The following is a 20,578-nucleotide window of genomic DNA, read 5'->3' as shown; positions in this document are numbered from 1 at the left end:
ACAAACTAGTCGTGTAGGGAATGTAAACCAGGTAAACTAGTCGTCGCGAGTAAAGGATTTATAAATAACTCGTGGGCATTGATTATGAGGCATGAAACTTATTTAGTCGTGACGAGTAAATGATCAGTGAACGTACTCGTTACGGTTAGTTTAAGGACACATGACAACTTTTAATTGGTTTTAAAAACTACTCGTCACAACTAGTTTATAGTACATATTTCTGGAATTTTTTTTTACAAATAATACCTAAAACTAGAATTTTATTTTCATAAATGCTTATTTTGGTAATTTTCCTTTATATTTAGGTTGTCATAGTTTTCAATATGATTAATTGTTTTTTAATAAGGGCAAATGTTATTTACATTCTAGTTTTCAATTCCATTAATGGTTTTTATTACCACAAACATGTCTTTTAGTTATCTCTATCTTTTATTAATTATCTTTTTTCATTATTCCAATTTCTCAAAGGATAATAAATCTTTAAAACAGACTTTCAAAATTTAGACCCTATTCCTCTTTTTTAAAATAAAATAAAATATTTTTAATTAATTATTAGAAAACAATGCAAAAATCATCATGGGTTGTTACTGTAAAGTTGCAAGAGTCGTTGGACTGGAAAAGAAGATACCTAGAAATGGTGGGACCAGTTGTGCTAATTATTCTCTCTCGCTTTAATCTTTGTTCAGAGAATATTCCAGATGCTTCCGGCGGTGGTGATGGGGTGGGGCCGACGGCGTCAGTGATGGTGGTGGTTCAAGGTGGTGGTTTAAGGTGGTGATGGTGATTCTGGGGTATAATTGTAAAAAATATAATTTTTCAAGAATTTGAAAATTTGGACGGCGAAGGTAGGAAACATAAAAAAACAGTCTTTTAAAACGGTTTTTTTTTAGTAAAAAAGTTTTTGAAAAATTTGAACTTTTGCTCCAAGATTACAAATAATTTGGACTTTACCGACATTATTTCCCCAAATCTCGTCTTTTACCCGACTTTCTTTTAAAATATCGTCTTTATTTTTATCTTTTCCCAATGCGTCATGACAATCCAAATTATAAAAGATTTTGAGGAAAAAATGCTATTTTGGAACTTCTCTCTCTAAAAGAGGTTATTTGGAAATTTCCCCTTTTTATTTTCACTATTATTATTATTAGCACGCTGCAACTGTACAAGTTAACGATCTCATAGCAACACGTGAGTTTTAAAGGCTGTTTTTATTACGTGTGAGTTCACTAGAATGTTTTCACGTACACTACTCTTTTCAAGGTTTGACCCCGCTGCAGCGAGCACGTTAATAAAACTAGTTATACCTAAACGAGTGAACCATCAAGAACTCATGGTATTTAAGTAAACACTTGGTAAGCTAAACATTATGAGGCACTGGGTTTTGCATACCAATTTGAAAGGTTTTTAGTTTTCATTTTGTAAAAAAAATTGGTGTTTCAGTGTGCCTGAAATACTGTATTTTAAAAATTAAGTCAAACTGAACAACTGAAACCCAGCCTAATAGTAAGAGTACAATCTGGATCATTAATGAGAAAAAGAAAACAAGTTTTGGAGGTTATGTGGTGACAGGGACAAATAATGTGACACAAGAAGTATCACCTAGAACAATTGTGACACCTTCTAGTTTCGTTCAAGCTCATCACTTGAAACTGTCGCCCAGATTATTGCGACACTTCAGGTGACGCTGCTAGCGTGTCTGCGACACTCCTCCACTCTATATATAGTTCAGTCGACATTTGTTTGTTTTAGCTTGGTCGTCATAATTGTTTTGTATTAGTAAATTAGGAATCGTTTGTTAGACTTGTTTGGTGATTGTAATAGTATAGCAGGACTGTCATCATTTTGTATCTTTGGCTTGTTTATCAATCTAGTCATGTTTGTTAGTCGATGTGTTCGGTTTCATTCATTTTTATCATATTTCTCTATCCTGAATCTTGCTATCCTGAATCTTGAATAGCACTTTTCACAAATCTGAATCAATTAATTATCAAGTCTACACTTGATCTGGAGATAAACAGACCTACACTAAGTTAAACCGAAACCCCAAATGCACGAACATCTCCCGTCCTTGTTTATATACGTTGGTCTCGATTTGGTTCTACCCGATTCGCTCTGGTCACAACACTTGCTCACCCTAATTATTATGCAGGTAGGTTGGTTGATTAACTAAACCATTAAGAGATGAACCAAGATAAAATATTTATGTGTTCCCATAAGTCCACCTATTAATATTGTCTTTAATATCTATACTTTAAACGAGTAAAAACAGGCACCAAACAATTATTGATCCATACCCGTAACACCTATGAAATAAAATAAATGCAATAAGCAGCGATCGCCACGCTGTTTATATTTGTTTATATGTTGCAAGCTACAAACCACACAATATTTTCAACCTAAATTAATCGTCAAATTTGTCTGCCAACAAAATTCAATCAGAAAACCCCCAACCCATCTCCGATCATCATCTTCAATCTTCCTTCCCGCTATTCCATTAACCAATCGCCACCAATTCCAATTCTAATTCGATCTCTGGGATCGTGAACCGATACCAGAGGTCGCTTAAGATGGCACCGTCATCAGCCAACTCGTTATTCGGTAAATACGACGTGGGCCGCCTCCTGGGCTGCGGCGCCTTCGCAAAAGTGTACTACGCTAAAGACATCAACACCGGCCACAGCGTCGCCATCAAAGTCATCAACAAACTCAAAATCTCACACAATGCGCATCTTGTCATGAACGTGAAAAGAGAGATTGATATCATGAGACGCTTGCGTCACCCGTACATTGTCAAGCTGTACGAGGTGATGGCCACCAAGACCAAGATATATTTTGTCATGGAGTTTGTGAAAGGTGGCGAGCTGTTCGCCAAGGTGGCCAAGGGACGGTTATCCGAATCGCAGAGCCGGCGGTACTTTCAGCAGCTGGTGTCTGCGATCGGGTATTGTCATTCGCATGGCGTGTTTCATCGTGATCTCAAGCCGGAAAACATATTAATTGATGAGAACGGAGACCTGAAGGTCTCTGATTTCGGGTTGAGTGCGTTGACGGACCAGATCCGTGCGGACGGGTTGCTGCATACTTTATGCGGCACCCCGTCGTATGTCTCGCCCGAGATTTTAACAAAAAGAGGATACGACGGGGCGAAAGCCGATATCTGGTCTTGCGGAATAATATTGTTTGTGATGAACGCGGGATTTCTGCCATTTAATGATGCCAATTTGATGATGATGTATAAGAAGATATACAAAGGCGAGTACCGGTGTCCTAAGTGGATGTCTTCGGATCTCAGAAGGCTGTTGTCGCGGTTACTGGACACGAAACCTGAGACGAGGATCACGGTCGATGAGATCAAAGCCGATCCGTGGTTTAGAAAGGGATTCAAGGACACGATGGACCTAGAAACGGTAACGAAGCGTGGGAACGGTAAGTCAAAGGCGTTAAACGCGTTTGATATTATTTCGTTCTCATCTGGATTAAACTTAACTCCGTTATTTGACGGCACGAGTAGTTTGCCGTCGGTTCAAAGCGAGCGGATAGTGGTGGGGGAGTCTCCGGAGAAGGTAATCGAGCGAGTTGAAGAGATTGTTAAGGACGCAGATGTTAAGATCCATAAACGAAAGGATTGGAGTGTGGATTTGATCGGCCGGAACGGTAAGGATGTGCTTGAAATCAAGGTTTTCCGGTTGATGAATAAGTTAGTGGTGGTGGAGGTTCAATGTAGCGGCGGAGGTAACGATTTCTACAACGAGTTGTGGAATAACAGAATCAGATCGGAGTTGGTTGAACAGCCGGATATACAGGTAGCCGAGAGCTAGTGACTCACCGGCGGGGCACATGACACGTGCGTGTACAGAATCATACAGATTGGTATACATGTTAGGGGTGTTTAAATTCGGATATCCGAAGTTTTAGACATCGGAGTTTCGTTTTGTCACACCTCTAGTTACAGATACATATATTTTTGACGTGTTTATTTTGCTGTTTACACAAGAATTATTTACCGAGAGAGGAATAATTACCAAGGAAAATAAGCGGAGCGGTCAAATTGCAAAAAGGAGTGTATGAATTTGTACATAGCATGTAACTTGCCTTGTAAATCATTGGGGCAATTGTAAGTTCTGGTTTTGTTGTAAAATAATACATGTTTTATTTATTGTTTGAGAATATAAATAGAAAACGATTATTAAATTTTAGGATGTTTCTAAGTCGTTCAAACTGATCGGATCATATAAAGCGATAAGCAGAAGCAAGTAGACCTGTTTGAGATCCGAATTAGTTGGTTCGTGGCTTGTTTTGTACAGTTGACGGTTTAATGGCCCGGTCTAGTTTGGAACTACAAATACGTATTGCAAATTGAAATATAAAACACCCTAAATGGGTTTTCTTTTTCTTTCTTTTTTCTTTTTTGGGTTTAAAAAAAATGGTTTTCTGAATTTGGAAATTTGATTGACTATAGTTTATAAATCTTTCACATGTAACACTTTTGATAGGTTTGTTTTTAGTTTTTTTACTTTTTGCGATCATCGTATCAATGTTGTCATCTTTGACTTGGCTTCTATGAACCTAAATAGTTGTCTATCTTTTTTATGGTTGAATGATTTTTGCCGACAAACCTAAATCAAGACTATTTGTGTAGGCAAAACCACGTTAGTCAACAAGGCTAATACGTGTTGATCTTTTATGGTTTTCATTGTGTTACATCAAACACGTCATCTAATTACAAGAAAAAACATGTGAACACTTGATACGATGATGGTAAAAAGTAAAAAAACCACCCGTCATATAGAAGCCTCACCCTGTGTCTCCTTGTAATGTAATGCCTATTGCATGTAGTTATCCGTTACTTCTAGAGTTCTAATCATGATTCATGATATCTCTTATTTTCACAACTTTTGATCTCGATTTATCTCTTATTTTACATGATTTTCAAATTTTTTGATCTTGGTCTCGTTTTCATATAAGAAATTCAAACGCAGTATTGCTAAATTGCTAGAATCGTTGGTCTTGGAATTAAAATGCCACATGCTAGTCTTGATATTGCATATATATGTTAGAGACTTAGTGGCATTGTAGAATATATGTTGGAATGAATGGTCCAGCAATATTTGGTTGCATAAATGTTTTAAAATGGTTCCACTTTGTCTCAAACTATGCCAAATAAATGCCATAAGTTGCATTAATAGACGGGCCAAAAGAGTTGCATCAGGAAGGCATTTATGTTTATTATTCACATCATAAATGAAAATTTATGATGAAAGCTACCGTTGTTTGGTGGAGTACGCATGTCCACTTATATTGCTCATACACGAAAGCTAATCGATCATATGTCGTAGATAAACTTGCAACATCCTAATTTTTGGCATTCTACATTTAGAGTAATATAGTATGAATTTTAATGATAAGTATTCATTAATGACGTGCCGACATTTATCCATTTTATTATTTTGTAAAATAGAAAAATATCGAGTGCTCTGATTTCTAGTGTTGAATTTGTAAATATAATTTTTTTTTGCCTGTTTTGGAGGTATAAAGCCATTCAATAAGAATTGAAGGGCATTGCTGTCATAAATATAAAACTAAAGGTTGGTTGTTGTATGTGTTAAGTTTATTTATTTTTTTTAATGTTTTTATGAACGACTAAAGTTTTATTAAAAAAAACTTAGGCTAGTAACAAAATAAATAAGACGAGACTAAATTACAAACTGACTCAGTATAGCAACACCTAAATTTAAGTACGAGATTGGAAAAGATAGTCACATGTCAACTAACCACACGAAACAAAATAAAAATGAAGGTCGAAAGGGAGAAGGTAAATAACAAACTCCGATCTGAAAACAATTTGCACTAAACCACTAATCCAAAGCGATCTAGCCGTCATCAACATGATAAAACTCTTAACTATGATAAAAACGAAGACAATACAAGATGAGAGAGAAATTGAGATAATTATGGGCATTTAAGTGTATCCGTAGTTCCTCACTCTTCTGTTTATACAATAAGCCCAAAAGTCATGGACTTGTCACTTGTTATAGCTTCTACAAACCAAAGCAACAGGCCACCATTAGGGCTGTTCACAAGCCGAGCCGAACCGAACCGAGCGAAGGCTTGCTCGTTGCTTGGCTCGTTTACAACCGAACCGAACCGAACGGCTGGAATTTGAACCGAGCGAAAAACGAAACGAGCCAAAATCGAACCGAGCATTTTTCGATCGAACATCGAGCGATTTCAAGTATTTTTTATTTATTTTTAACTTTAAAATTTTCAATAAAAAACAATTTTGAAGGCTGTAAATAATATATTTTGTAAACAAATTAGTAGTTTTTAGACAAACGTATAATAGGTTGTAAATTTTTAGAAGAAAAAAGTTTGAAATGAGATATAATGAACACGTAAACAAACTTTTAGTCTTCTGAAAACTTGAATCGAACTAATAAAACTATAAAATTGACGGAATAGGAAAAATTTTAAAGGTTTAAAAAATTGTATACTCATATTTTATGTGTTTTGTCTATATATTTATATATTTGTTCATATATAATTATATATAAAATAAATTAAAAATATTCGAGCTGAACCGAACCGAGCAGACCTTTGCTCATTGCTTGGCTCGTTTACAAACCGAACAGAGCCGAGCGGCTCGTTTACAATCGAGTGAAAAAGCGAGCGAGCATTTTCCGAGCAAATTACGAGCGAGCGGCAAGCGAGTTCGAGCGTCGAGTGGTTTGGACGGCCCTAGCCACCATCAAGCCGATGTCAGCTTCAAGCCCAAACACAAGTAACGAGCAAGCCAAGAAAAAAAAATCGTTAAACATCAAACCAACCTATTCAAAATTGTTGATAAATACGTGTTATGTTTCAAAATTATACCATGTGTATGTTTTTACGCATGTTCATGTGTACATGTGTTATCACATGTTCACATGCTTGTGCTTGTTCGTGTTCTCATATACGTGCTAGACACATTCATATCTTCTTGCAAACAAATATTGCATATGTGAGCAATGAACATAACATTCTAAAAATATTTTATAACTTTATATATTTTTTTAAACAAATTTGGAACCACCGGTCCACCCCTATACCTAGGTGAGCCTTCCTGAGATCCGTCCATAATGACTTTGACGCTTCAGGCCTGACTCAACTAAAAATACCATCAAGATGGGAAAACCCCATTGAGTCAGATTTCGAATTTGAAACTCTAAGATCCCAATTCTTAATTACCAGTTTACCACTCCCATGCCATTGGACAGTTGGACCAGGAGACCAAGACACCAAATGCTTATTATAACTTTCTGGCTTTATTGGGCTAAAACTGGACTTAGGCCCAAATAATTAACAACGAAACAAAAGGGCAACAAAATACAGTAGTAACCTTCCGACTGAGCTGAAGCAACCAAATTGATTTGGCGGCAACACAAACCCAAATGCTTAATTATAATTAAGCTTCTGTTTGCAATAATCACACGAAGACGAAAGGTATTAGTTAAGCGAAACTATTATCAGTATCTCATTTCTCTTCAATTCTACGCAAATTCGTTATATAACTGATTTAATTAAACTAAATCATCGTTGTTTGATTAGATTAATTATAGCTGCTGTATTGTGAATTAGTGAAGCATGGATCAATCAACGAGATCGAAGCATAGTAATCTTAAGAACCGAGCAAAGTTTGCAGCTACTAAATTCGTTAGTTCATCCAGGGATAAGTTTAAAACCCTAGATTCTAAGAAAAAGGGCATTTTGGTAAATAATAATAATCTTAAGGATGGAGATTATAATAAGAGAAGAAATACTAGTGTGAAAAGAGTTGAAGGTGATGAGAATAGAGGAAGGGGATTTAAATCGAATCGTAGCGAAATTAACGGGAATAAATTCGGTTTAAAAACTAGGAAGTTTGATAATTGGGGATCACGGGACGTGGGAGGTGATAGGAGAAAGAAAAGTGATAGTGGTGAGAATAAGAATGGTTTTATGAAGAAATATAGGGATGTGAAATATGAGGATGGGAAACGGTTGAGAGGTGTTGCAGAGGAACGCAAGTTTGGGATGAAGAAGTTGAAGAAAAAGGAGAGTGTGGCGGATGATGCAGTGGCAATGTTTGATCGGCCGAGGAGGAAGAGGCGGTTGATTCGGGCTGAGTATCCGCATGATACTGCAAATAAGCGGTTTGACGATAATCTACCTACTATTGGTCAGTTTGATTTCGTGAATTTTATCTTGTATGTGTTTTAAGTTTTTTAGTTTTGATGTATTATGCTTAATATCTCAAGTGCAAGTTTACTATGCTGCAAATATTACTTAGGAGAGTAGAGAGGCTGCTCCAGCTGAGACCCTTGGCTAAAAAACCCCTTCTTTTACTTATAATTTTTTTATTATCATTTTTACATTTACGGTATAGAGTAGAGGTGCATAAACTGGTTGAAAAGTAAAAACCGGTTCGGGTGGATCCAGTTCGGGTTGGTCAACAAAAAGTCAGAACCGTGATCTGTTTGTTGATCGGCTAACCGCCGGTTTTGACACGTTTGGTTTGTTTTCACTGGTTTGGAACCAGTTTAAATGTAAATGACTACAAACCGGTTCAGTTTCGGTTTGGTTTAGAAATCGTATTTTTGTGCACCTCTAGTGTAGAGTGTAGTGTGAAGTAATCCACATGACATAAAAAATCGCTGAAAGAGTCAAAGCAAACAACTGAATGAAAGTTTTATAGTGGAAGTTGTAAACTACCGTTAACATATAATGCTGAGTAAACCATCGGAACGACAGATAACAGAGCAAAGAGACAGAAAAGAAAGCAGTAACCCCTTTGCAAATACCTGTACTCACCCTTTTAAGCTATAAATGTGAAGAAAGAGGAAGAATTATCAATTTAGTATAAACTCTAATCATTCAACACCTTAGCTTCAAGTTTAGTAATAACCCTTTACATCACAGCCTTATTTAAGATAAATCACTACAGTTATGAATGTTCAAGACACTAAGTTTATTTTATTTGTGTAATAGTTTCCACATATAGTTTTCTTGAACAATTCCAGATAATTTATCATACAAATGCATGATCTGATTCATGGATGATGGATGTGTGCAAATTATAGAGCCAAGTAAATTTTGGTGGTTTTATTTTTCATTTTCTGTAGCTATTATAATTTTATTATTGATTGTAACAAAGTATTATATTGGTGTCTTGCTTTTTTAGATAAAACCACAGAGGAAAAGAAAGATTCAGATACTGAAGAAAATGTCGAGATGTCAGAAAACGCCCAGTTTCGGGCTATACAACCGAGCCCATCTATCGTGACATTCGTGAATGAAAATGTAAGTTTTCTTGGTCATGTTTATGTTATTTTATAAGTTGGATGAATTTTATTTGTCTTGTGATATAATTCTTGGATATTTATTATTGTAGTTATTAGGTCGCAGACGTGAAATTGAGTTCAAGAAGGCGGGATACAATATTGAACTTCCTTGCCCGTTAGATAATATTCCATTATCTACAAGCTCAGAACGAGAGCGAATCGAAGAATCCGTAAGTTGCACTCTTTTAATTTTTTGAGCTAATTAATTTGCACATGCTGAATGTACCAATGGTTTTAATAGTTTTAGAGGTGTCTAAGTGGGCAGGTCGGGCAGCTTGGTTAATAGGTAGTTTTTTGTTCGGGTCAAAACTGGCCAGTTTAACCAGAAACACTTTAGTTTAAAGTTTCTGAAAGTTGGATAAACAATGAGAGTGTTTATTATGATTACAAAGACCATATTATTACGATATTAATATAGTATTAGAGATTTAGAATAGAGGTGTAAATCACGTCTTGTTGGCGGGTTTTGAGTTATGGGTTGAATTCATTTACTCCAATCCGACCCATATAGTCATGTCATGTCTGAAACCACTTAAAATCGTGTTGTCTTCAGGTCGATTCATTTTATTTTTATTTACGAATATGAGTAATATCTACTGGCTTAGTAACAAAATGTTCAAAAGGGAAATTAATTTCACTTTTAAAAGTTAATAGTTACATCAAAATTTAAATATCAAAATATTAAACTTAAAATTCAAACACCTTTATCTCTCAAATTAAAATATTTACTTCTTTAAGTTCTTGTAAAAGGGTTAACAGGTCAACCCACTTTTTAACGGGTTGTGTGGGGTGACCATTTTTTAAACATGTCGTGTTCAGGTTGACTTCTTTAAAAACACAGGTTGTGTTAGCCAACCCAAAATCTTGTGGTGTTCGTGCCTTGTTTCAAGTCATGTCAGGAATTGCTACCCTTAATTTAGAAGCTCTATGCACTAAATTTTCATGGATTTGACCCATTCAGAAGTATATGATTATAAATGCCACTTCTATTCCATGGATTTGGCTCATTTGACATATTCATAATTGTCTGAACGTTTGCAGGTTTTCAGGAATAAACTAACATTTTTTGCTGCTGCAAAAGTTTCTTCATCTTTCCCACCACCTGATCTTCCAGAAATTGCATTTGCAGGTATAAATATTAATCAATATAAGTCCACTTTTAACTTGACATAATGATAGACATCTACCGAGCCAATGGTCACTTGTTAAAGGCGGGTCGGAGGCACTAGCGGGTCGGTTAGCTGGTCAATCCAATTCGGCTCCGAAGATGGCATGATAATAAAGTGGGTCCTATTTCATGCAACCTTTTTTTCCCATTTCAAGTACACGTGACATGTTCCACCACCTCCATGCAATATGTTTAGTTTTAATTATTTACTTTTGTTTATTTATGTTTGCAAATTTATTTTTTTATTCGGTTATTTAATGTAGTAGTGGTAGTAAAACATTGGTATCATGTTTAGTTATTTTTAGGGGATTATAACCGCGTGTAATTGCCTTATTTAAAGGGTCATGAATGAGAAATGAGGCAGATGATTTATGTTAAAAAAAACCTTTTGGTTAATTTTCTCAATGGATTTTGAGTAAAGTTGATTTGTCTATGCTAGCTCGATTTTGGCATCTCGAGTGGTGTTCTTAGACACGGTTTCTTATCCGAAGTGGTGTGTCTGTATCTTCGGTTAAAGATCGTAGCCCAACGATTTACTTTGGTGGTGTATCTGTATCTGAAATCGATCGTTGAACGATCCGTTTTAATATTCATTTCAATTTTTATACCCGTTACCGGTGATTTTGCTATCATTTGCATGAAATAGGACCCACTTTATTATCATGCCATCTTTGGAGCCGAATTGGATTGACCAGCTAACCGACCCGCTAGAGCGTCCGACCCGCCTTTAACAAGTGACCATTGGCTCGGTAGATGTCTATCACATAATATTCTTATATTTTGATTTGTTATTAGGTAGGTCAAATGTGGGCAAATCATCTTTATTAAACTCACTTACCAGACAATGGGGTGTTGTTAGAACATCAGACAAACCCGGTCTCACTCAGGTGCCACATCATCTTTCTTGCTCAAATTATTTAAAGGGTGTTTGATATGATATTGAATAATTGAAACACTCATTTGTAAGAAAATATTGTGTAGACTATCAATTTTTTCAACCTTGCATCAAAGTTATGCTTAGTGGATTTACCTGGGTACGGTTTTGCTTATGCAAAAGACGAAGTCAAGGAATCATGGGAAGAACTTGTAAGTGTGGTTTAATAATATTGTTGTTCGTTTTACTTGGAAAATAAGTTGTTTTTAACTTCTTTTGTTAATTTAGGTGAAAGAATATGTGTCCACTCGTGAAGGATTAAAACGCGTATGCCTTTTGATTGACACAAAGTGGGGTATGAAGCCAAGGGATCATGAACTTGTTGATTTAATGGAAATGTAAGTAAATTATTATTTTAATGTAATAATATTTACCATAATTTCATACCTGAGTGTTTTTTATTCTTTTAAATGCCAGGTCAAAAACCAAGTACCAGATAGTATTGACAAAAACAGATTTATCATTCCCAATTGATGTAGCCAGGCGTGCAATGCAAATTGAAGAGGTGGTTTTTTTTTTTTTAAATGTTTATGCTTCAAGATATTTGCTTTGTTAGTTTGATAATGTTGAGCTAATAATGCATATAATATTATAATCAATTGCTGTCACAGAGCCTTAAAACGAAGAAATCTGCTATTCAACCGTTGGTAAGAACATTTGATTTGTTTCTATTTTTATTTATTTTGATGTCATTAAACATAATTTCAAGTTTTTCTACACAAAGAAAAAACAGTTGTTAAAAGAACTTTATTTGACCCTTAAAAAGTCAAATATGTATTTAATTGGCTTTTGTTTATATGCAGATGATGGTTAGCTCAAAGACCGGAGCTGGGATTAGAAGTTTAAGAACAGTGCTTTCAAACGTTTCTAGGTTTGCACGATTCTAGGGGTATTTTTGTCATTCATTTCGCTTTTCTTAAATTAGAGTTGAATTGCAACATTGGATTGATGTTGTCACATTTATGTTGCACATGAGGCCACTGCATCTTGATATAAGAGAGCGGAAACTATTTTGACTTTTGTAGTCGAAAATCAATTTCAGTATTAACTTTAAATATGATAGGAAAACTTTAAAGTTCAATAATATATTTGGTTGTTGTACCAGTATATGTAGCTAGTAACAAATGGTGGGTGTTAGATTTACAATATCAATCTTAAATTTGGATGCTGATGTGTTGTGAGTTTAAAAGTCAAATGCTATCTTGACCTCTGTTAGTGGGTGGGCCTCTTGGTGGCTTTTAATGAATTTGGTGGTGAGTTTATGTTTATCTGTACAAGTGGCCCAGGTTCAGTGATTTTGGTACCTTTGTAGTTTGCATTGGAATAGTGTGACTATTGACATTATATAAACTTATAATTATAACTAATTATAATGTTCTCTCTCTTGCTGGTGGATGGACCCTATGAAGTTGTAGATTAGTCATTTGCAAGTCTTTAAAATTAGGTATATAAAAAAGCATGACTTTATCATGGATTGTGACATGGAATAGCAAACACGATTTTAACAAAATATCAAGTGGTAAGTTTTTAGGGATCACCAATTTGAGACTTCTAATCTAATTCACAGCCAATACATTTAAAACTTATTCATAGTATTTAAGGTTGTTCATGTTTTATGATACAACAATGTAAGATTTGTCTAAAGTGTCACGATAATATAACATCTTTTTGATACTCTTTTCGTTTGGAATTTCAAGTACCACAAAGTGTGCATTTTTTAATACACCCTTCATACTTGCAAAACGTGCTTCATTTTGGAATTTCAAGTGCCACAAAGCTACTCAATGCTGTGTTTTTAGCTCATGATTTGACCAACGTTTTTACGTAACCCTTTTTTACTCACAAACACGTACAAAGAAATATTAAATATTGTGATGCACTGGTGGTATTTAGAGTCTCAAGATGAATCAATGTTTATGTGGTATATCATGCGACTAGTAACAGTTTTAACTTATGAAAATCTCAAAGCACGGCCCATGGAATGTTGCATCATAGCTACAAGTGTATAGAAAAGATGGTTCATAACGTGTGGAGCTTTCTTGTCTTTTATACTGTACCTTTCATACTTGGTTTAGTAAGGTTTGTAAGCCGTTACTAAAATGCCTCTTAGCCACTTATTCACAAAATTTTGTGATCTCAAAAAATCACAATCTTGGCGGTGAACTCAAGAAAAACAATATGAAAGAGGCAATACATATGACCATTATGTAACCATCTAAACACTATTTTCTTCATTTGTTAAATCAACGAAACAATACACACACAACTATTAAAATTCATTACGCTAAAGTGGTTCTGTATTAAACATTCTGTAGTTACCACTTACCAACTATCATCCATAGATTTTTTAAGTTATCAGAAAAATTCGTGTTCAATTTAGCTCTTTTAAATTCTGATTTTGCAAGACTTTATATTTATGAAAATAAGTTAAAAACAATAAGATTAAGATTAGGTTAAGGTGATTAAATAACAGAAATAATAAATAATTGAGTATTACTAAAAACTTTGTGGCCCCAATGGATCTCGCTCGTTCAACCAACAATTACTTTCTCTCTCTAAACCCCAACTTCAACCTCCAGAGAGAGAAACAATACAATGTGTCCATTACGAATTATTCTGATATTTCTGTCGGCAACTCTCGCCGGATTCTTCGTTTTACGCAACATCAAATCTCAATCCGACGACTCCACTACCGCCGCCGCCGTTGAAAAAAAATCATCGCATAAGGTTTTGTTATTCCACTTCTAGGGTTTCCTGTTTCATTTTTTAGGATTGTGATGATGAATATGTGTAAATGTGCGATGTTGATTTTAGGTTTACGGTGCTTTTGTGAAGGGATTTTGGACTTGTGTTGATATGGCCAGTGGACGCTATTTGTGGAGGAACCTGGTTTCCGTGTCGAAAAAGGCCGATTAATTGTCTCATATTGTGAGTTTAGTTACATGATAATTTGTTGCTAATTGATTGATTGAGTCAATTTGGGGGAAAGTTTATTATTAATAATTTGCATTCAAGTTTATTGGAAAATTATTTGTGATGTATTAAGTGTTATATGCATTTGAAGTTGCATTTGAAGTTAAGAGGATTGCATATCGAAACCAGTTGATAACCGATACTAACTGATGGTTAGGAAACGTACAGTTATTGCTAAGAAGGTTAATTTCAATCAGTTAATGTTAATTTCAATAGGGTGTTGTCGATTAACCAAAGTGAACCGGTTACATAAGTTAGGGATTTTCCAGGCGAAAACCGGCTAGGAACCGTAACTGGTTATTGGCAATAACCAGTTTTGACCCTTTGACCAATAACCGGATCCGGTTAGCAACATATGCTCCAAAAAACAGTTAACCGGTATTTGTACCTTATTAACCATGTTATGTAGTTCTAAACTATCCTTATTTTGGCATAAGTTTTACTTGAAGTTTCAACTAGTTTTTGATTCTCATGACTGTTTTAATGCAGTTGTAATATATGCTTGCAAATTGTATGATCAAGAATTCTTGCATCTATGTTTGCAAAGTTGCCATGAAAATGATGAGTGTTCAAATGGTTCTTCTTTCTTTAATTGCTAATTGTTATCCCACAAGAAAAGTCAAATTCCTTAATATGTGGGATTTATTAGGCATTTATTCCTCTATTCTGTGTGTAAGGATTGTGGTGTGTATATGAATACAGGTTTGTTTGATTAATTAAAAGCAGACAACCTTATAAGCTTACAACTATTGAAACAGTGATATTGTGCAGAACCACTTAGGGTATGGTTTTTAGATGATGAGGTTTTGGATAGCAGCCTGTGTTACCTTTCCTACAAGAATGTGGTGATCTATATTTATTTTTAAGAGGAAAGCCTTCATTTCAGAACCAATAATATGTTGGTAACTGCAAGTACTGCATTAAATATTGTACTTTTTAGTATATGAATTGACTACAGTGCATGTGCATTTCAATATTTCTAAGATTGATTTATAAAAATTATAATATTGCTAGTCTTATATGCACATCTTTATATGTTTTTTACAAAAATTCAGGAGAGAGGATAAAACCAAAGACAGAGTGAGGAGAGAGAAATAAAAATATGTGTTTCAGTTTTTTTTCTTTTTTGTTGAAGCGAAATGTACGCATCTCATGTAGTTCTCAACATACTATTAATTGTGAAAAGACCCGTTTTCTTATCACTTAAGTTCAAAAGTACACTGATCAGTCTTTCTTTTGTAACTTGTAATTTAATCATTAAAATATGTCAAATTTGCAGGTGGAAACTTGGTGTGGATGTGGGCTTTCTTTTCTTTGTACAGGTTGGAATTGAAGCAGATGTGAATCTTCGGTTTTAAAATCTTTTGTTGCATGAACGTATACTCATGATATCTAGGCTCTATAGTATCATAATCTTGTTTTCTTTCTGTATGTCACGTTTTAGCTTCTTTACTGTTGTTAGTCTTGAAGCTGTAAAATGTAAAACAATGTTGTTTGGATGCTTAGGGTGTGTTTGTTTGATAGGTTTAAAAACTGGAGGATTGTGATTTAATATTGATAGAATAAAATTTGTCTGTTTGATCTGTCTGGAATAATGAATATAAGTACAAAACCGCTTTTTAGATGTGTTTTAATCCTTGTTAAAACGATAAACTTTCTCTGTTGTGATATCCTGTTTCACTCTTTCAAGACCAGCTATGAAAACATGTTTATGCCAAATAAATATTGGAATAAATGACCTGAAAAGTTACAGGTCTGGTTTCAGTTGCTTTGCCAGAAACTAAGAGCTGGTAGAGACGAAAGGGTTGGGGGGGGGGGGGGGGTGGGGTCAATTCTGGAAAGTATAACGAGTGGTCATACATAAAAGAATGGAATACGCGATCATTTTAGTGCTCAAATATGTGTCCAAGTCACCCACTGTGTTCAATGCTCGAATACAGTGGGTTGAATCTGTCCAATCTTAAACCTTATAGACTTATGGTCCATAAGTCTATAAGTTATGGAAAGATGAATCTATCCAATTGCTTAAACCTTATAGACTTATGAAGAGATGAGAACACGACTAGTGTCGCGTCATAGCTACATGCATGGGTGATCCACTTTTGTGCTCCTTTACAAAAGGTGTAGCCTTCTTGGCCCTTTTTAATGAATTTAAATCATAAGCATTTTCATCTAAAGATGATTACAAAGAGGGCTAAGAGATGGTGCGGACCGGTAGCACTTGCAACACGTTGTATTGTGTTGCATTGACCAAGAATGCAAATTGACAACACACCAATCCAGCCATGATTGTACTTTAAAGGCCTGCACATTTTCACATAAGTTTACATTAAACATGCTATCATTCATCCTTTACGCCTTCGGTATGTTGATAGCGTCTTGAAGTTGTTTTGACTTAGGGATCACTCTTTACAATGTAATGAACACAGACAGGTTTTTGAAGGTCTAGTTAAATCAATGACAAACATGTATGATTTATGGTTTTAGTTTTCTTATGATGATTCAAATAATAAAGTATATTGCTACGAATTCAAATATTTGTTGTTTATAACATTTCCAAGAAAGTGCATTGATAAAAATTTTAAGAGTATTTTCTTGCTTTTTAGTTTATTAATTTTTTTTGTTAAAAACCAAAAATCATTCAGAAAATAAAAGTTTATTGTTTATTTTAAAATTGTTATAAAGACTATTGTATGACGAATGTGTGTTAACAATGTTTGATAGGTTTATCGTTTATTATATATCAATTATGTATTAAAAATTTGTATTTATCATAAATTACTTGTGTAGTTACTAGTCTCTTACTAGTATAATATATAAAATTAGTTCTTTCTAGATTTATGTTTGATAAACAGTATTTATTTTCATATATACTTAGAAGTTAAATAATTCATATTGTCTTTCAATTTTGTAATATATATTCTATAAATTAGAACTCTTGGAGTAAGAGTAACTCAATTGCCCGAGAAGAAGAAAACATGGGGTCCCTTGATGTTTGCCAATTAAGAAGATCGATATGGTTAAGTATGCCTTATATAGTATAGTTTGTTTCAAACTTGCTATCTTTCTCCACAAACAAAAGTTGGTGTGGTTCTCTATCAAACGTACATACTATTATAACATACATACTATTTAACAATAATTTTATTTATAAGTTATAACACATGTGGAATACTCTTACATAAAGTGGACATATATAGTCATATATGAACTTGATTTCTTGACCACGAATTTTACATAAACTACATATATATTAAAGGTAATATCTATAACGTATAGCCTCATTATGTTCTATAAAACAGTTGTTATAATCCATATTATGCAATGATATAAATGATGCTAATAATTCTTTTATTTAATTTAAATGATGAATACATACGTGTTGCTATAAATATTTAGATTAAAATAAGCCATTGCCTAAGAGGATTCATATAGGAACATTCATCTCTATCTATATACTTAACTAGAAAACTAGGTCCACCCTTGTAGCCCAGTTGTTTCTCCTTGAAAGAGGTCGCCGTTTAGAGCCTCGGCGCCTACACCAATGAGGCTGGTTTACCTTGTTGCTGGGCAAGGGCAAAGCATAATGGGGACCAGGGTGGCAACGATCAGTCCCTTTTTTCGCTCAACAGGGTAAACTTATGCGATTTTGTCTGAAAACTTTTATATGCATTGAGCATGGTCACCCCCGAGGTATTGAGTCCGTGAGACCGTGACTTCGATTTCCGCAGTGACTAATTAAGCCCAAGCTTGGCTCTATTGTTGAGGTTCCGTCTACAAGGGGTTTTCAATAAATGAGAATGGTAACATATCACATGTAAACTCTGAAAAAACAATATTGAAGAAAAAGGAAGATTGTTCAATAATTCTTTAAAAAGGTTTGTCTATTAAAAAATATGTAGAATATTCAACAACTGAAATCATAAATAAATATCCATGAAAAAATAATATATATTTAGAAACTAAAATCAAAAGCTAACAAATTCTTTTTGAGCATTATCTTGACTCTTCTACAAAAGCTAGCATTCCAAATTCTTTCCAAACCACAGAAAAAAAACCAAGCATGGCTAAATCACCAGAACTTTCAATCCGTCCATTCGTAGTAACCGACGCCGACGACTTCTTTTCATGGGCCTGCGACGACAATGTTACCCGATATCTTCGATGGAACACCATTAATAATAAAGAAGAAGCATTCAAATACCTCAAGGACGTTGCCATACCACATCCCTGGCGGCGATCCATCTGTTGGGCCGACAAATCCATCGGATACATCTCCATGAAGCCGGAGTCAGGACCCGATCATCATCGGGCTCATATTTCGTATGCAATAGGTAGCAGATTCTGGGGACGTGGGATAACGACGGCGGTGGTGAAGATGGCGATTCCTATGGTGTTTCGGGAGTTTCCGCATGTGGTGAGGATTGAAGGTCTTGTTGAGGATGAAAATAAAGCATCACAGAAGGTTTTGGAGAAAGTAGGGTTTAAGAAGGAAGGTTACTTAAGGAAATATGGATTTAATAAAGGGAAAGTTGTAGATATGATTTATGTATAGTTTTTTATCAACTGATGTGTTTATGTGAAAGTGGATTTTCTCTTATTATTGGAGTTTGAGTTTAATGGATGTTGAAGATATTAAATTTATCAAACACTATCATCTTGTTTGATATATTCGTTAGCTTTTCTTTTGTTTATGTTTTGTTTTCAGATAAAACAAATGGGCCTTTTTTTTACATACCGAAGAGGGCATTTATGGAATCGAATTGTTTTAATGTTGTATCTCCGAAAAAGTTAAATGAAAATGATGGATCCAAAAAGAAGATATCTGGTTCTAGTGGTGAGATTGAGGTGGTAGATTTATTCACTCCATGATCACCTGAGTATAGAAGTAGGAAGAAAGAGGGGTTTCTGATGTATCATGTATGCATGTCCTGAGATAATTGACTTCACTGAGTCACCCATATGTGTGTAACTTTCTTTTTATTTTTGTTCTCAGAATAAAAAAATTTATATATGCATGCTTAATTAACTTTAATGAAAGTATTTATTTTCTTAGCTATGACATGATATACCCTGTAGCCATGCTAGCAGTTACATCTATACCCCAAATCCGTCGTTCAAAAAAAAAATTGTTACATCTACAGCTATTATGCGAAGCCATGTTTGCGCATCCGCTTTGTTTCAAAAAGAAGATTTCATTCCATTAACATTAGCCAAAAGTCTAGTTGTACATGAATAACCTTTTGCGTCTCACCTTTTATTTGCGCAACGTCAAGAATATGTGTGTTGTTATTGAAGTTTATGCCAATGTGAGTCTGGTTTGCGTTGGATCAATTTTTTCGTGTAGAGGATGTCTCATAAAGGCATGACCTGTGAAAATACGGGTGGTATCTAACGTTAATTTATAGCTTAAGCTTCATAACTCATTAAGCACATTACACATTGAAATATATAGATATAGATAGTTATTATATCGGTTTTTTGACATCTTTAGAAAAAACAGTGTTGCATAACATTCTGATTTATCATAAGGGGTATAACAACCGGTCATACATAAAAGAATGGAGTACACATTCATTTTTTAGTGCTCAAATTTATCTTGAACATGGATTTTGTGAGTCCAATTCACTCAAATGTGTTTGATACTCAAATCAGGTGGTTTGAATCCCACCAACCGTTTAAATATTATCGACTAGTCAGAAGATGAGAGCACGACTAGTGTCGCGTCGTAGCTGCAGCCTACATGTATGGATGATCCGGTTTTGTGATTCTTTACAAAATGTGTAGTCTTCTTGTCTCTTTTAATGAATTTAAATCTTCACTGTTTCCATCTTAAGATGATTACAAAGAGAGCTAAGAGATGGCGGGGACCGGTAGCAACACAAGTGACCAAGAATGCAAATTTACAACACACCAATCCAGCCACGATTGTATTTTTGAAGGTTTGTACCTTAATAATTTTATATGTTGAACATGTTATCGTTCATGCCTTGTGGTGAGTCGATAGTGTCTAAGAGTTGTTTCGACTTAGCCACTTAGGGATCGTTGTTAACACTATAATGAAACATACATTTATCTGATATCACCCTAGCTACTTACCTCTAACCTGTGAAAAAATAACTTATGAGTTCCCACTAATCTCCACAA

The 20,578-nt window shown here is 34.8% G+C and overlaps 2 protein-coding genes and 2 pseudogenes across 2 annotated transcripts; all 4 read left to right on the top strand.

The window, feature by feature from the left end:
• The first annotated feature begins 2,390 nt into the window (after nucleotides 1-2,390).
• Nucleotides 2,391-4,156, top strand: LOC143632632 (CBL-interacting serine/threonine-protein kinase 11 pseudogene; annotated as a pseudogene).
• Nucleotides 4,157-7,386: 3,230 nt separating this feature from the next.
• LOC143632631 (uncharacterized) lies at nucleotides 7,387-12,571 on the top strand. The gene is made up of 11 exons (XM_077101099.1): nucleotides 7,387-7,479; nucleotides 7,596-8,194; nucleotides 9,197-9,315; nucleotides 9,407-9,526; nucleotides 10,398-10,485; nucleotides 11,320-11,411; nucleotides 11,506-11,610; nucleotides 11,687-11,796; nucleotides 11,876-11,963; nucleotides 12,070-12,105; nucleotides 12,262-12,571. The coding sequence occupies exons 2-11, from the start codon at nucleotides 7,621-7,623 to the stop codon at nucleotides 12,343-12,345; spliced, it is 1,416 nt and encodes a 471-aa protein (XP_076957214.1). The 5' UTR covers nucleotides 7,387-7,479; nucleotides 7,596-7,620; the 3' UTR covers nucleotides 12,346-12,571.
• Nucleotides 12,572-13,943: 1,372 nt separating this feature from the next.
• Nucleotides 13,944-16,018, top strand: LOC143632630 (uncharacterized). Its single transcript, XM_077101098.1, has 3 exons — nucleotides 13,944-14,185; nucleotides 14,273-14,386; nucleotides 15,711-16,018. The coding sequence occupies exons 1-2, from the start codon at nucleotides 14,054-14,056 to the stop codon at nucleotides 14,372-14,374; spliced, it is 234 nt and encodes a 77-aa protein (XP_076957213.1). The 5' UTR covers nucleotides 13,944-14,053; the 3' UTR covers nucleotides 14,375-14,386; nucleotides 15,711-16,018.
• A 2,461-nt stretch (nucleotides 16,019-18,479) lies between these two features.
• On the top strand, nucleotides 18,480-19,014 carry LOC143632629 (uncharacterized; annotated as a pseudogene).
• Nucleotides 19,015-20,578: the final 1,564 nt, after the last annotated feature.

This window comes from Bidens hawaiensis, unplaced genomic scaffold, assembly GCF_021521415.1.
Source record: "Bidens hawaiensis isolate Kalapana, Puna unplaced genomic scaffold, B.hawaiensis_p1.1 tig00006520_1, whole genome shotgun sequence".
Taxonomy (NCBI): domain Eukaryota; kingdom Viridiplantae; phylum Streptophyta; class Magnoliopsida; order Asterales; family Asteraceae; genus Bidens; species Bidens hawaiensis.
The sequence above is the reverse complement of the archived record's forward strand: the minus strand, read 5'-3'. Positions and strand labels throughout refer to the sequence as shown.

What these genes read in the sequence shown, in the direction of transcription:
- LOC143632630 (XM_077101098.1), top strand. Translation starts at nt 14,054, where the DNA reads ATGTGTCCATTACGAATTATTCTGATATTTCTGTCGGCAACTCTCGCC. An exon ending in AAAAAAAATCATCGCATAAG is followed by an intron (nt 14,186 to 14,272) that starts GTTTTGTTATTC and finishes TGTTGATTTTAG; the next exon opens with GTTTACGGTGCTTTTGTGAA.
- LOC143632631 (XM_077101099.1), top strand. Translation starts at nt 7,621, where the DNA reads ATGGATCAATCAACGAGATCGAAGCATAGTAATCTTAAGAACCGAGCA. An exon ending in CGATAATCTACCTACTATTG is followed by an intron (nt 8,195 to 9,196) that starts GTCAGTTTGATT and finishes TTGCTTTTTTAG; the next exon opens with ATAAAACCACAGAGGAAAAG. An exon ending in TGACATTCGTGAATGAAAAT is followed by an intron (nt 9,316 to 9,406) that starts GTAAGTTTTCTT and finishes TTATTATTGTAG; the next exon opens with TTATTAGGTCGCAGACGTGA.